General features: G+C 41.4%; 1 protein-coding gene across 5 annotated transcripts in view; it reads left to right on the top strand.

Annotated features, from left to right (window-relative positions):
- The window catches only part of stk11ip (serine/threonine kinase 11 interacting protein), a 35,673-nt gene that overhangs the window by 14,532 nt on the left and 7,169 nt on the right, over positions 1 to 13,972 (top strand). For 3 of the 5 annotated variants that reach the window (XM_020615254.1, XM_020615255.1, XM_020615252.1), the window contains exons 10-22: positions 734 to 823; positions 1,152 to 1,193; positions 1,411 to 1,578; positions 1,741 to 1,822; positions 1,994 to 2,497; positions 2,823 to 3,034; positions 3,510 to 3,620; positions 4,098 to 4,338; positions 5,118 to 5,275; positions 5,365 to 5,608; positions 7,801 to 7,910; positions 8,892 to 8,989; positions 10,436 to 10,617. In XM_020615254.1, the coding sequence (XP_020470910.1) occupies positions 734 to 823; positions 1,152 to 1,193; positions 1,411 to 1,578; positions 1,741 to 1,822; positions 1,994 to 2,497; positions 2,823 to 3,034; positions 3,510 to 3,620; positions 4,098 to 4,338; positions 5,118 to 5,275; positions 5,365 to 5,608; positions 7,801 to 7,910; positions 8,892 to 8,989; positions 10,436 to 10,617 (2,242 nt within the window). The remainder of the gene's footprint in view (positions 1 to 733; positions 824 to 1,151; positions 1,194 to 1,410; positions 1,579 to 1,740; positions 1,823 to 1,993; positions 2,498 to 2,822; positions 3,035 to 3,509; positions 3,621 to 4,097; positions 4,339 to 5,117; positions 5,276 to 5,364; positions 5,609 to 7,800; positions 7,911 to 8,891; positions 8,990 to 10,435; positions 10,618 to 13,972) is intronic. The other 2 variants (XM_020615257.1, XM_020615256.1) reach the window with 2 other exon arrangements.

The raw sequence follows: 13,972 nt of genomic DNA, 5'->3' as shown, positions 1-13,972 counted from the left end.
GGGAGGATGGGATCGCATCTCAAGCTTTGAGCAGATGTGATACTGTACTGTCCAGTCATGGTTTCTGGTTTGGAAAAACCCTGATGGACTTTGTAGGTAGAACAACATCAGTACAGAACCACACATAGTCCAGAACAGCTGATGTATAAGCCTCCAGGTCTGAGCCCTCTTTGAACACTCCTCAGTCAGTGTGCTCAAAACAATCCTATAATGCTGAAGAAGCCTCCTCTGACCACAACTTAACTGTTTTGGTGATTGGTTTTGTCCTGCAGATCAGGGGTTTATATGGTGGGATCAGCTCCACAGAGATGGGATCTGCCCAGGTGTGGAGCTGTTATGCCTATGTATGCTCCCCGGATACTGCAATGAACCTGATCCAGGATGTTGTTGTCCCTGGTTGGAAAATTGATGAATCTGTAGAATCTGGGAAACACTGCTTTAAGTTCCACATGGTTAAAGTCTCCAGCCACAATCACAGCTGCTTCTGGGTTTGCGTTCATCTGCCTGCTGACCAGGCAGTACAGCTCCTCCAGAGCTAATTTAGCGTTAGCTCGCGGTGGTATATAGATGGCTACAATCAGGATTGCGATCTACCAACACTACCTTCGCAATCTACCGGTCGATCACAATCGACGTATTGGGCGCCCCTCATTTAGTGGATGCAGTTATTGTCTGTGGATGTTTGTTTCACCTATCGTGAGTGGGAGCAGTAAAATGTGATGCACTCTTTTAGCTCAATCTGCAGGGCAACCCGCTGTACTTCGAGAAGACCCACCGTACCTGCACTGTCCGACATCTCTCCCCAAAGGCTGCCGGTCTTAGAGTGAGTAATAATTATAGTCAACACATTAAAAAATAATAACTAGAAAAATGCCAGGCTGTGATCTTAAAATGTAGTCTTAAAGTTATAGCAGCTTTCTGCTCTGCATCAACAATGGCATTATATGTTTTAATTTCACAGTGAAAGCAGGCTCTCTACTCATACAGGAAAGCTGCTTGTTTACCACTTTTTAACTCAGAGGTGTTTTACATGACTCCCACAGGCTTCTTCTGTCATAATGATCAATCATGAACAGACCATTGTGGTGATAGCTGGAGAATTGACTGATAAAAATGGCATGTCGTGATTTTTTTGTTTTGTTTCTTTCCAGTTTAAACTTGATGGTATCCCACTTTCCTCATCTGAGTTATCAGTAAGTTTCTCAGTCAATATACTATATGATTGTCCCGCACCAGCGGAATGTGTGTGTTTAAACTCTCCTCAAAGTTAATAGGGGTACTGGAATTAATGAAATGTTAACTTATATGGGAAAGTGTTCAGCTGCATAATATTAAGGTGTAATATATGTTTATAGATACATGTACAGCATTATATTATACTTAGTCTAATTTTAGACCACTCTTTTGCAGGTTTTGCCAAATCCAGGCCAAGTGATTGTCCACATCCAGACATTGCCTCCAGCTGCCATGCCACCAGAATGGAGCATCCAAGAAGCATCCAGTGGTGCTGGGGAGCTCACTGACAGCTTGCAATTTGGAGAAGCGGGAGTGTCACACATTTGCAGGAAGAAAACGAAGGTAAGAAAGCTACTCCTACGTGAATTAAAATGGTTATTTATTGTTTTTGTGGCAATTATTTCAGCTAACTCACAAAGCTTCTTGGATCTGTCTAAAGTGGTGAATATCGACAAACTCAATGCTGTGACATATTTTTCTTTTTCAAACTGTTTTGTGTTTCAGAGTAAGGTGAAAGTGCGGAAGGCCAGCATATCTGAGCCCAGTGACACAGATTACGAGTCCAGACAGCCTTCCTCTTCACAAAGTGGGTTTTAATCCAATGCAGTTATGTTTTTGTAATATTCACCCCCTTTTCTCCCTTTTATTGCTTTATCCAATTAGTCCCACTTGTAGTTATAACTACTGCCTTGCTTGTAAAGGTGTTGACCAGGATTAAAACTTATTCAGCTGTTAAATAATGTTCTTTTTCCACTAGGCTTTGTCCTTCCATACCAGCAGGAGATTGAGCGCATGTCCAAGTTCAGAGAGCAGCTGGGGGACGATTGGCTGAGATACCAGCACCATCTAGATGGAGCATCCACCTCCAGCATCACCACCACTGTTGGCACCAGCCAGCCAACCCCTCACCATCAACCACTCCCCAACGGCCTCAAGATCACCACAACATGTCCATGCACCAGCCCTGGCCAGCAACAACCTCCACCATGCCTAGACGTCCCAGAGGATTTCCCCTCACCACGTCTCTCATCTGAGCCCAGGAAGGACACATCTGACATAGATGGAGACCTGGAAACAGAATCCACCCTACAGTGGCCCGGTCAGGGCACTCAGGAATCCACCTTGGAGGACAGCATGGTGGGTGATCACTTGGTAAGCCACGGAGTTGTGAGCTCTCCTGGGCCCAGTCCAGAATCCCAGATGTCAGCTAGAGCAGAGAACAGAGACACTAAGGAGGAGGATGAGGAGGAGGACCTAGGAGGTAGGGTATTTAAAACGTATACAGTGTTGTCCATGCCTATTTGTATATGAATGTTTTTAATAGACAGAAGTAGTCAGAGAGAAGATGTCAATAGCAAAACTAAATCCTTAAATTGGATTCTTGTCCACCTAAATGACTTAAACAATTGGTGCTTGAATGTAAACATTAAAGGAATTAATTATTTATATGCACTATACAATAAACTTAAAGTATTACAGTAACTTACAGTATTTTTCAGTAAAATGAACCTTGCATCTCTTCTGAGGAAATAATCAGCACAAAATAGTTTTCAAAGTTCTGCTCCTTTTGTCTTTTTTCTTGTTAGTGGACCTATGTCACCCCTTACTTGTGGGTGTCTTATCTGACAAAGAGGATGACAGTGGCCACAGTTATAAGGAGAGGAGGAGGGAGGTGTTTCTGTGCATAAAACAGGGCCTGGTGCTGGAGGTGGACGTGCAGCGTGGCCGGGAGAGATGCCGTCTGGAGCTAGACAGCTTAGCTCGGGTGGAAACCACAGAAGCCACATGGACCTGTGGGGTAAGAGTAGCAAAGAAAGGATAGAGAAGGATGGGACATATAAGGGGAAAAAGGATGTGGGGCAGAGTTTTAGGAAAAACTTTAATGCATCAAATCAAAGATGGTTTCCTCCTCAGCATGTTGTTTTGGCTGGACCTGCATCCCAATATGATCATATTGTGTTGTCACGGTGCAAAATTCAGATGTCCAAATTCATAATTCAGGAAGATTATAATTAAAAACAAACTTAATTGTATAAATATTTCAAATTATAGGCATTAAGAGATTTGCCTGTTGTAATGCACAACAGTGGAAACCAGTATTTAAACTGAATTAAATATGACTTTGAACATTTTATGTCATTTTGTACACATTTGCCATATTGATCTGTCCAATAACAATGCCACTGATGTCTTGATAATTATTTGAACTATATTGAAGAGAATATCATAGTTTTAAGATGTTCACAGATGAGTTTTGCTTGTCTTTCTACCAGGACAAAGAAGAGGTGCTTCCTGCTGTTGAGCTTCAGTTTGACTACATCAGCAGGGAGAAGAAGAGGAGATGCTACATCTTGCTTGATGATGATCCACAGCAGGCACTGCAGGTTAATAACACACACACACACACTTGAGTCCTCTTGGCAGGGACATTTATGATTACTTCTGTAAGTAATAAAATGTAAGTATTTTGATGAGTTTTATTCTGTCAGATGACACAAGATCACAGATGACACACACCTGCAAAAGAGTTAGATATACAGCTGGAAGGTTTTCATATGTGCACCCATCTCCATGACCCGTACAGTGAAGCAAGGTACAGAAGTATAGGTAAATGAGAGCAGCTACCCACTGACTTCTGGCATGTTTTGTACAAGTCTGGTCATGCTCACTGGCTCTTTGTTTTTTTACACATGGCTCTATCCAGAAGTGAACTTTGTCCCATTTTTCTCAGCTAGAACACTTGTTTTCTTTTCAGGCATTACTCAGATTCCTATTGTTGCTTGGTTTTATGGGAAATAAATTCACCTTTTTATTTTTTCACATTAGCATGCTGTTTAAGTATAAAAATGTTTGTTGTCTAGGTTCTGACTGATGTGCTGTCTCATGTCGTGGTGGAAAATCAGCGGCGTGACTCTGAGCTCCGCCCCAGCTGTGTCCACCTGCAGTGCCTCCGCTGCAGGTCAGAGTTCATGCTTCAGGGAGACAGCAGTGAAGAGGAGTCAGGGGGGAGAGCAAGGAGGAGAGGGGCTGCCATGCTACCAAGGGGTGTGGAAGAACAGGATGTAGCAGAGTTGACAGAGGCAGAGTGTGATGGCAGCAAAGGTGAGAGTGATGAAAGAGAAATTTCCAATAGTCTGCAAGCAACACTTGGACAAATACAGACATGAGGAACTTTACACAGTGTGAGATGAGTCATTCTTGTTTTTTTCCCCAATGTCAACTGGTTTTCTGGTTGAAAACTGAAGATAAGATAGGAAAGACTCAAAACAAGGTCACACATTTCACCCGTCACCTTGTCACAATAATGCAAAAAATGTTTATCATTATGACGCCAAAGCATTTCAAGATTACTCATCAACTATCAGATTCCCATTGGTAGCCTGCATATTTCCCAAAACAGTCTTTGTTTCAGGTGGGCTCGAGTGAAGCATCCTAGTAGTTATCTCTGCCCTTTCATTGCCAAGTGGTCCATTCCGCTGAGTCCACACTTCTGTAATCAGCAGGAGGCAGATAATACCCTTAGCTCCAGCAGCCACTTCCTAGCAGTTCAACCAAACCTGACATCAAGACCTGTTCCGGCATGCACAGATGGCGCACAGGATTTGTTTGCCAGATGTTTTGAGGATTTCTTGGAGCCATGTTCCTTTGTCAGTGTTAGTGTGGTGTTCTGTTAAAATGACAGGCAAAAAGTATTTCTTTCATGTGCACGTGTCTAACCTAAGATATTTGTTTGCCTGCGGGTTACAGAGATACCTGCCCTACACAAAGAAAACAGATCTCCATCCAGTGAATTTATATTATATTATTATATGTTGGTTTGTACAACAGTATACAGCTGTTTGGACTTAACCTCCTCTTTTCTATAATCATTTTTTTCACAGGAAACAGTAATATTTGTTCAGAATGTGGTAGCAATCATGTGGTTCAGGTTGCTGGCCAGTCAGCCCCCTACAGCAGTACCCCCGTCCATCATTCCTCAAGGGCCAACAGCGAGGGCACCCATCTTGATGTAACCCAGAGCATTCACAGTGCCAATAAGGTCTTTCTGATCAGTTACACACTTGTTTTTCTTTTTTCTCTTTTACCATAACTGTCAAAACAGATTCTCATTATGTCTCTGTATCACAGCAGGACAGCTACACAGATGTCAGCATTAACAGTAGTCCCGCCCTGGAAACTGCCACCACAACAGAAGATTCATACTTCACAACAGCCCAGGGAAGCTCCTTCTTCATCGAGGATGCTCCCGGAAATACCTGTAGCCTCTCCAATAATACAGAGTGCCAAAGTAAAGAGGACCTGGCTGGAAGCTACCACTATGACCCTACCGGTGAAGTTGACTTCCAACCTGCAGGAATATCCACCCCAAATGGTGGGTTTTGTCTTTTTTTTTTTGTTGTTGTTGTGGAAAAAGAACAGAATTTTCTCAGAAAATACAGTAGAAGTTTTTTTTTTTTTTGTTTGTTTTTTTTTTTTTTTAAGTCTTGAATTGAACTGGCAGAAATATTAAACGTTTACCATGTCCATGGTAGGCTAGTGGTTAAGGCGCAGCACACTCGACACTGCAGCCTGGGTTCGAGTCAGGGGTGTGTCAGGAAGGGCATCCGGCATAAAACACGTGCCAAATGTCAACATGCAAGTTGTCAGTGTGACAATTCACCATGGCAACCCCTAAACTTTGACCATGTTTTTGTTTAATCCGTCGTCCATCCATTTTCTGCTGCTCATCTGGGTCCACGTTGATAATATCTGATAATATCATTGGTAATTATTTATATGACCTATAGGAAGTTCTGAAAAAAGATCATGAACTGGGTATTAAGTGCATTGTATAAAAACAGTATTGAAAAGTTTTATATTTAACATAAATCATCCAGAAACCCTGTTTGTCAGGGCTGCAACTAATGGTTATTAATTTGACAACGAAGCATTGAGCAGAATGGTTCTCAACTGGTAAACCGTCAGGGATGAAAGACATCAGGTCATGATTCACACACTGAGCATCATTCAGTTCTCATTTATTCATTCTGCCTGGTAGTGGATTTAAACCCAGGGACCACGTGTTGTGAGGGCACAGTGCTAACTGCTTTGCTGCCCCGCTGCAGACTCTTTACATCCAAAATGGTAATGTGGTGTTGGCAAGACAGTTTATTGAAAAAAGCCCATATATAAAAGGTACTTTATTACTTGATTCAAAAGCTACATTTCATATGGTCATTGTAAAACCTGTCAACCATGGCATGTGGTATAAACTGTTTGCATCAGCTTCGTGGCCTTTCCTATTAAGTCCTAATTGAAGCAGAGCAGAGATGGGAAGTATTTGAACCTTATGGCTATTGTGTGGCACAAAAACCCTTCAAAGTGCTCTGTATCTCTGTCAGCATCCGATTTCTTCCACATCTGTCTGCCATTTGAAAACGAACCATATGGTAACTGTTCAACAAGACAGATTGGAGTCATTACTAGAAGTGATGGGAGAGGAATGAAAGCCGAAAAGAGGGAGGGCTGAGTCATAATAGCTTTTTGTATCTTTTTTTTCCTTTTCTAATGTTGCAGTTACATTAGTGCCAATATCATGTTATCGGTCCTCCTGAAGCCGCTGTCTCACATTGAAGAGAGCTCATCCTAAACCACTGACAGTGAATGTAGTATTTTTTTCATGACTGTGCATCCATTGTGTAGCAAATCCTTATTTTTATTTTTCTCAAAAAGTACTTGTGTGTGTGTGTGTGTGCACTTTTCACCTTCAGTTAAGAATGTTCTCTGAAGATTCAAAGGTCTCTTTAATCTAATCTGTCTTTGTACTCTCTTCAAATGAAAAACAGCGGGTTTGTTTTGGCCTCTGCACGTCCATGGCTTGTCGTTGTTGATTAGCTGTAATCATTCATCAGTGTCCAAATAACCTCAATTGCTGTTCACTGGTGTGTTTATTGCTCTTAAATTCCTTTCTTTGTGAGGGAATTTGGCTAAAGCTTTAGTGTGCTGCAGTAAAATCTGGCTAAAGTTTCATAAAAGCCAAGAAATATTCAAGTCTTCTATTTGCTGCCAGGAAACTATGTCTAAACTGTAAGATATGATTTGAGGGAATAAATGAAATTCATATTGAGCATCCATCCATTATCTATACCACTTATTTTAACAAGGGTCATGACATTGGGCGAGAGGCGGGGTCCACCCTGGACAGGTCGCCAGTCTATCACAGAGCTGACATGCAGACAAACAACCACACACTTCTGCAGACAATTTAGAGTCGCCAGTCAACCTAAGCTGCATGTCTAGACTGTGGGAAGAAGCCAGAGAGAACCAACACAGGCACCGGGATAACATGCAAACTTGCCCTGGGTCAACACATGCTTGAAGCTAGAACCTTCTTGCTGTGAGATGCTAATCACTGTGCCCATATTGAACATTTTAGTACTAATGAACTATGAAAGTTTGAGTTTATGTAATGCTGAGAAACATAACCAAACGTGGCCCTGGATTTGAATGAATTGGTATCTGCTCTCAAACAGCATCTTGGTTTGGTTATTGTGTGTTAATGCTGATCAGCTGTTGTGTTTATAGATGATTTGGACCTCCTGTCTGAGGACTACGAGGCAGTGGACCATCGACTGAAGCTTTTTCTGGATATGGAGGTGTTTGAGAAGGAGGAGGAGCTTCACGCTTTCCTTAAGGTATGGTTGGTGAGCAGAATTTAGCTACAGTAGCAGTTGCAGCCTGTGACTGATCAAACTCAAATTTAGCAGCACTGCTTTTATGTTGCTGTAATTGTTTCTGTTTTTACTGCAGTTTTAAAAAGTGATTTAATGTTTTCCCCTGATGGCCAAAAGATTCCAACTTAACAGGTGCTGACAACTTTAAGATCCACAAAACTTAAGTTGCTGTTTCATCTCAGTCAGCCAAGATGAACACTCCGTAAATCTCTTGTGAGCTCATTCAGCCCTTCTCTTCTTCCTATTCTGTAGCTCCTTTGATTAGTTTTGCACCCCCTGCCATCACTCTGCATTCTCTGAGACCTCTTTAATATGCAGCACATCCTGGGAGCCCTTCAAATCAGCAGACTATTGCTTTTCACTGTCAGACTCCTGGAGGAAAAGCAAAGAGTGGAACAAAACCGAGTAAGCCACAGCTGGAAACAGGAGCTCCTGCTCGATTCTTAGATCTGTTTAATTATCCAGTGACGGGGGCTGCTCATTGTTTCACTTACGTTTTTAAATGTTGTTTTAGTCGAAATAAGACAGAACCTGGATCGAGACATTTGATTTTGAACACAAACAGCCTGTGAAAAACTAATCGTTATCAGTGGAGAATATTTTCTTCCATTTAGGCTCATTTTCTTTTTTTATTCTGTTGATTTATTTCTTTTAAGCTTATTTTTTACTTACAATCTGCTTGGCTTTTGTAAAACTGCCTGGCATACCTAGTTGGGTTTTCTAAGCAGCTGCTAAAACCCAAACATTTTCCTTTTGGTGTTAAAAAGTACTTCATCTCTCTTGCTGTGCTGATTATTAAGCTGTAAAAGGCTGTGGACCAGTGAGAGCAGCACCAATAGCATCAGCTTAGTGATTTTTGAGAGAATGTCTATTATAAACAACATGATGTTTTTGTTTTTGTTTTCTTTTCTTTTCCTAAACTGTATGTTATGTCTCCCCTAGATGTCAGCTGTCAAATTTGGAGAGCCAGGGGAGGTTCCCTCTCTGCTGGTGGTGTCAGACCAGCGAATCTATTTCCTGGAAATGACATCAGAGATTCGGTAAGTAGAGCAATTTTTCAGGACCCTTGTATAATATAATTTTGGGGGGGGGGGTTTTGGGAGAGTGCACAAATTCATTTGATATGTTTTGCATTAATTATGCATGTATGTATTAACAGTGTGTTTTTGGCATTAAAAGAAAAGAACGAGGAAATATGGCATTATTTTAGTCATACTGATAGCCCAAAATTGTCTCAGTGGGTATTACAATCTAAATTGTCTATCCTTAGACCTTACACTTTTTGTTTAAGTATAACATTTCCATGAAAAGGAGGGGAAAACCTCAGGAAGTGCAACACAGACTGGAGCAGGTGCCATTTGTACAGAGTAGAGAGAAGCAAATCAAACACCAATATGTAATATTATGGAAGTTAAGTGAAATAAAGATTAAGTACAGTAAGTTTCATGTACAATGGAAAGGAACAGTGTACAGTGCCTGCATTTTTAAGTTGGATCCTTAAAGGTAATTTGTACGTGGTCTAATCTAATCCAAGTCACTTAGATCTTGACAAAACACTTTTCAATACATCCGTTATCTATACTGCTTATCCTGAACAAGGTCACGGGGGTGTTGGAGCCAATCCCAGCTGACACTGGGTGAGAGGCAGGGTTCACCTTGGACAGGTCGTCAGTGTATCACAGGGCTGACATGTAGACAAGCAGCCACACACCCATACTCACTCCTACGGGCAATTTAGGGTTGCCAGTAAACCGAAGGCGCATGCCTTTGGACTGTGGGAGGAAGCCAGAGTACCTGGAGAGAACCCATGCAGGCACAGGGAGAACATGCACATGCTCAGAACCTTCTTGCCGTGAGGTGTCAGCGCTAACCACTGCATCAACCACTGCCTCATCATGTCACCCACACGAGACATTTAAACCAATATTGCTCGTGCAGACAGTGACTCAAAAGAGGGCGCCACACTGCAGCTATGGCATTTAATGGTGGTGTGCGGCTCCATGCCCTGCGATTAGGGTGTGGATAATATTTCATGACCTGCTCAGGTTTCTGGGTCACAGCTTGAGAACACATTGACCTTCAATTGTCTGACTGTATTTTCTTTGTGCTAGTTTTAGCCACTTTCTTCTTTTCTGTCTCCTCTGTCGCATAATTGACAGGATTTTCTTGTCTCATCAAAACAAGATCCATTTCCCCCAGTTCTGAAGCCCGTAATCTGATGGCTCTCATAAAATGACTACACTGTGATTTTAGACCATGAGAACCGACCTCTCGTGTTCTTGGTGCCATGCAAGAAACCAAACTGTTACTATCGATTTGACCATTTCTCATAATCCCTGAAAAATGAGGTATTACATAAGTGATTACCATGATTGTACTGAATAAACTTTAAGTGTAGTAACACTGTTCTGGCAGTCGCACCTCCAAGTCTCAGAGATGAAGTACATTTCCTGCACTTTCTAATGCCTGACGTCTTTTCCTCTCAGCAGAGGTCAGCCCTCTGACTGGCTGCAGAAGAGAGACAGTCACCCAATCATGGAACTCAGCTACCTAGAGGTGGGCCTGGGCTCTCAGAGCATCCACATGGATTTTGGAGACAGGGGTGTGGCCTACACCCTCCTTGTGAGGGACAGTTTACGCTGCAAACGCTTCTTTGGCCTGTTGACAGGTAAAAGGAAACTATGACTAATACAAGCCAAGTAGAAAATGGTATCTTTTAATGTATGGAAAAACTTGAAAGGGAAACTCACTGGTTTCAGCTGTTTTCTTTTTACACTTTTAGGGAAGATGCTTCAAAATAAACCACTGACTAATTTAGATTTTAAAATCAAGGCACAGTGCCACAGGCTGTGAAACCCAACCTACTCCCCTCACAAACTAATACTGTACTATACAGTATGTGTGCTGTGTGATGCAAATTTCTGCCCAGTCTGCCTCAGCATTGGGTTCACACAGATTGAGCACATCCTGCCCAGTCCAGCTTGTCTGTAAGAGAGGACCAGAGGCCCCTTTTATTAGACCAGGGCTGCTGCTCAAGTTTTGAATATATGGAAAATGAATTTCACACTTTTCAATCCCTACACATTCGGTGAAAACAGGAGAACATCTTTGCATGTATGGACAAGTTCCTGATGCTCAGTTCTATAGTACACATAACTTTACACTTAGGGAAATTTGTCATGTACTTTTGTACATCCAGGAAGAAGCGAAAGTGTATTTTAAACCTTTATTTATATCACCACCACCAAAACTCCAATTTCAGAAGCATGGTATCCACAAACCTACCTTCCAAGTTCCATTTGATCCTCTAATATCATCAAGTGATATTTTTAGGTGTATTTCTCTTTTCTTTTTTTAACTCCTAGTCTTTTCTCTGTCTTCTGAGAACTTTTTCTTACTGTCTAAATGCACAAACAGCTCATTTACTGCTGAAAATGATTCCAGAGTTTCTTCAGAAAGACCAAAGAGTTTGTCCAAAGCAGAGCAGAACAAGGTGACAACAACCTTCCCGGTGCATCATTGCTATGTATACAAAGCTGATGTTTCACATGTGTTTAAGAGCCAACTACTTACACATAAAGTATATATTGTTTATATTTCCATTTATCCATGAAGACCAAGATAACAAAGCTACTATTATGCCAGACTCTACATTGATAATGTCAAATTAACCCCAAAACAACTGTTACGGTCTCAGAAAATACAGAAAAGCCTAACCATGACAAAACCCACCCTGTGGACAGAGTTGAAAAGCACAACTGGAATGACGAAGGACCTGCTGGCTTGAGAAGAGAGAGCAAGGATGTGGTTGTAGGTGGGACAGTTTGTGTGGAGCTCAATGCTTTTTGCTTAAGCTGTAATGAAACATGAGAGGTAACACACACCTGTGGAATCTGTAGCCAAAAGAGACAGAAAGAGTCTAGTCAGGCATTTACATTGCTGGTCTTCTGTTATTGTTGGCCATTTGCTTTTTCTCCCTCAGGAATCAAAATATGATTTGGTAAGAGTGATGGATACGCCGCCCTAACGTGGTTATAGTCTTAGGTAAAAATGCACCTGTACCTGTTGCTTTGGGCCCTGGCTGTGATGTAAAAATCATCAGGGCTGTTGCTGTTGTGCTGAAGGTCTAAGACTGGAACAAGACCAGAACACCAACTAGACTCTATCCATCATAGATATGGTTCTCAACATGCTTGGGCTGTCACCATTGCTGCCTTGTGAGCGCAGTCTTGGATGGCACCTTGCAAAAAAACCATTCATACTGACACATTACTTAATCTTGTATTTAGTCACTTGCTGCTGCCTCTCAAATACATGCAAGTGTTCTGCCAACAGCGTGGGAATTTTTGACTTGTGTCCAATGCATATTTATTTCAAAGTGATCCAGCCATCTGGCATTTTTGTCCAAAATATTTTATGGCAAACTGAAACTCATCACTGGTTTTTAACTGGACCTTTTTCTTTTGAAAAGAAGCTACTGTAAAACTAAAGTTAATCTGGTTAAAACTTACTTTCCTTGTTGTAAAAAAGTATTTAAAAACTTCAGAAGCATAACGGATAACAAGGCAGGAATGTTACCTTTGTAATACAACAGCAACACTTTACAGTTAAACAATTCAGCGGTTAAGGTAAGAGTTAGTGCAGCAGTGGAGTCATGTAACACTGATTATTAAACCTCAGTTACTTCCTGACTGCTGACCGAAATCTGTCCATAGTACTGAGTGTCAAACGTATTACAAGCTTGGTCAGAGTCCTAGTGTTGTCTGGTTCTGTTTTGATCAGATAGTTCCTGTGTGAATCTTAATTTTCCTCATTTTATACAGTACATGAGTCAGGTGAAATCCTTTTACAGTGGGGAAAAGAATTATTTGATCCCCTGCTGATTTTGTAGATTTGCCCACTTACAAAGACATGAAGGGTCTATAATTTTTATCATAGGTTTATTCTAAAGGATGGAGACAGAATATCAACAAAAAATCCCAAAAAAGCATGTGATACAAATGTTTTGTTTGTTTTTTTTCTTTTCAGAATAGGAAGAACCACCGCATGTTTAAGAAGCGTGCTGATGAGGCAGAATGTGTGTTATCATAATCCTGCTTTCCTCCACTGTTAACCTTCTTTCTTCGCCTGTCCTCTTCTTGAAATTCTTTTGAAGCCCGTCCTATTCAGACCTGACTGTGAAGCCACACTGCAGATACCCTGTCTGCCCTCTATTGTTGTCACTCAATGACATGCTACAATTTGAGAATGTAAATGTGATCCAGCTCGTTGAGCTCCCAACATTTTCTCACCCACTGATTCTGTTCTGCTGAAATCTGGTACCTGCAACTAGACACCTTTTGGCTGTGTTATTACAATTAGAATAGCAGCAAAAGAAGAGATTACACATTGAGTGTGGCTTTTGTGTGTAGACTTCTTTCCTCAATGTCTGGGTGTTAAACGTTTCTGTGTCCTTTACAACTTGGAGGTGAGTTTTTGCTTTTAGACTGGTTGAGTTTTCACTTGTTTTCTTTGACCCCTGCACATTTTTGCCTCTCTGATAGATTTACTCACAATATCAATGCTTGTTTCACCAGGCTTTTATCCCAAACATGTCGTGAAAGTGAGCAGAGATGCAGTTTGAGAGCTGTTTAACGTTGCATGTTTCAACAGATAAACACAGCTGTTCACCTTTCCAGCTGTTTCAGATGAATCCATCCTCTTCCCTGGTGTTCTTGGTTTTGAAAACATGATGCTTTGGTAGTTTTACTTTATTTATTTCCATGTGTCATGAAAGACACTACAGAGATCAGTCTGTGGGTGTGGCTTAGGGCTGCAAATTATGCATACTTGCATTGTTGGTTTATCTGTTGATTACTTTTATGCTTAATAATTTATTTGTATTTTAAAGAGCAAAAACATATAAAAATACCCATCACAACTTCCTAGAACCCATCCATCCATCCATTTTCTTCCGCTTATCCGGGGCCGGGTCGCGGGGGCAGCAGTCTAAGCAAAGATGCCCAGACTTCCCTCTCTCCAGA

This window comes from Monopterus albus, unplaced genomic scaffold (genome assembly GCF_001952655.1).
Source record: "Monopterus albus unplaced genomic scaffold, M_albus_1.0 scaffold161.1, whole genome shotgun sequence".
NCBI lineage: Eukaryota > Metazoa > Chordata > Actinopteri > Synbranchiformes > Synbranchidae > Monopterus > Monopterus albus.
This window is presented reverse-complemented; position numbering and strand designations above follow the sequence as displayed.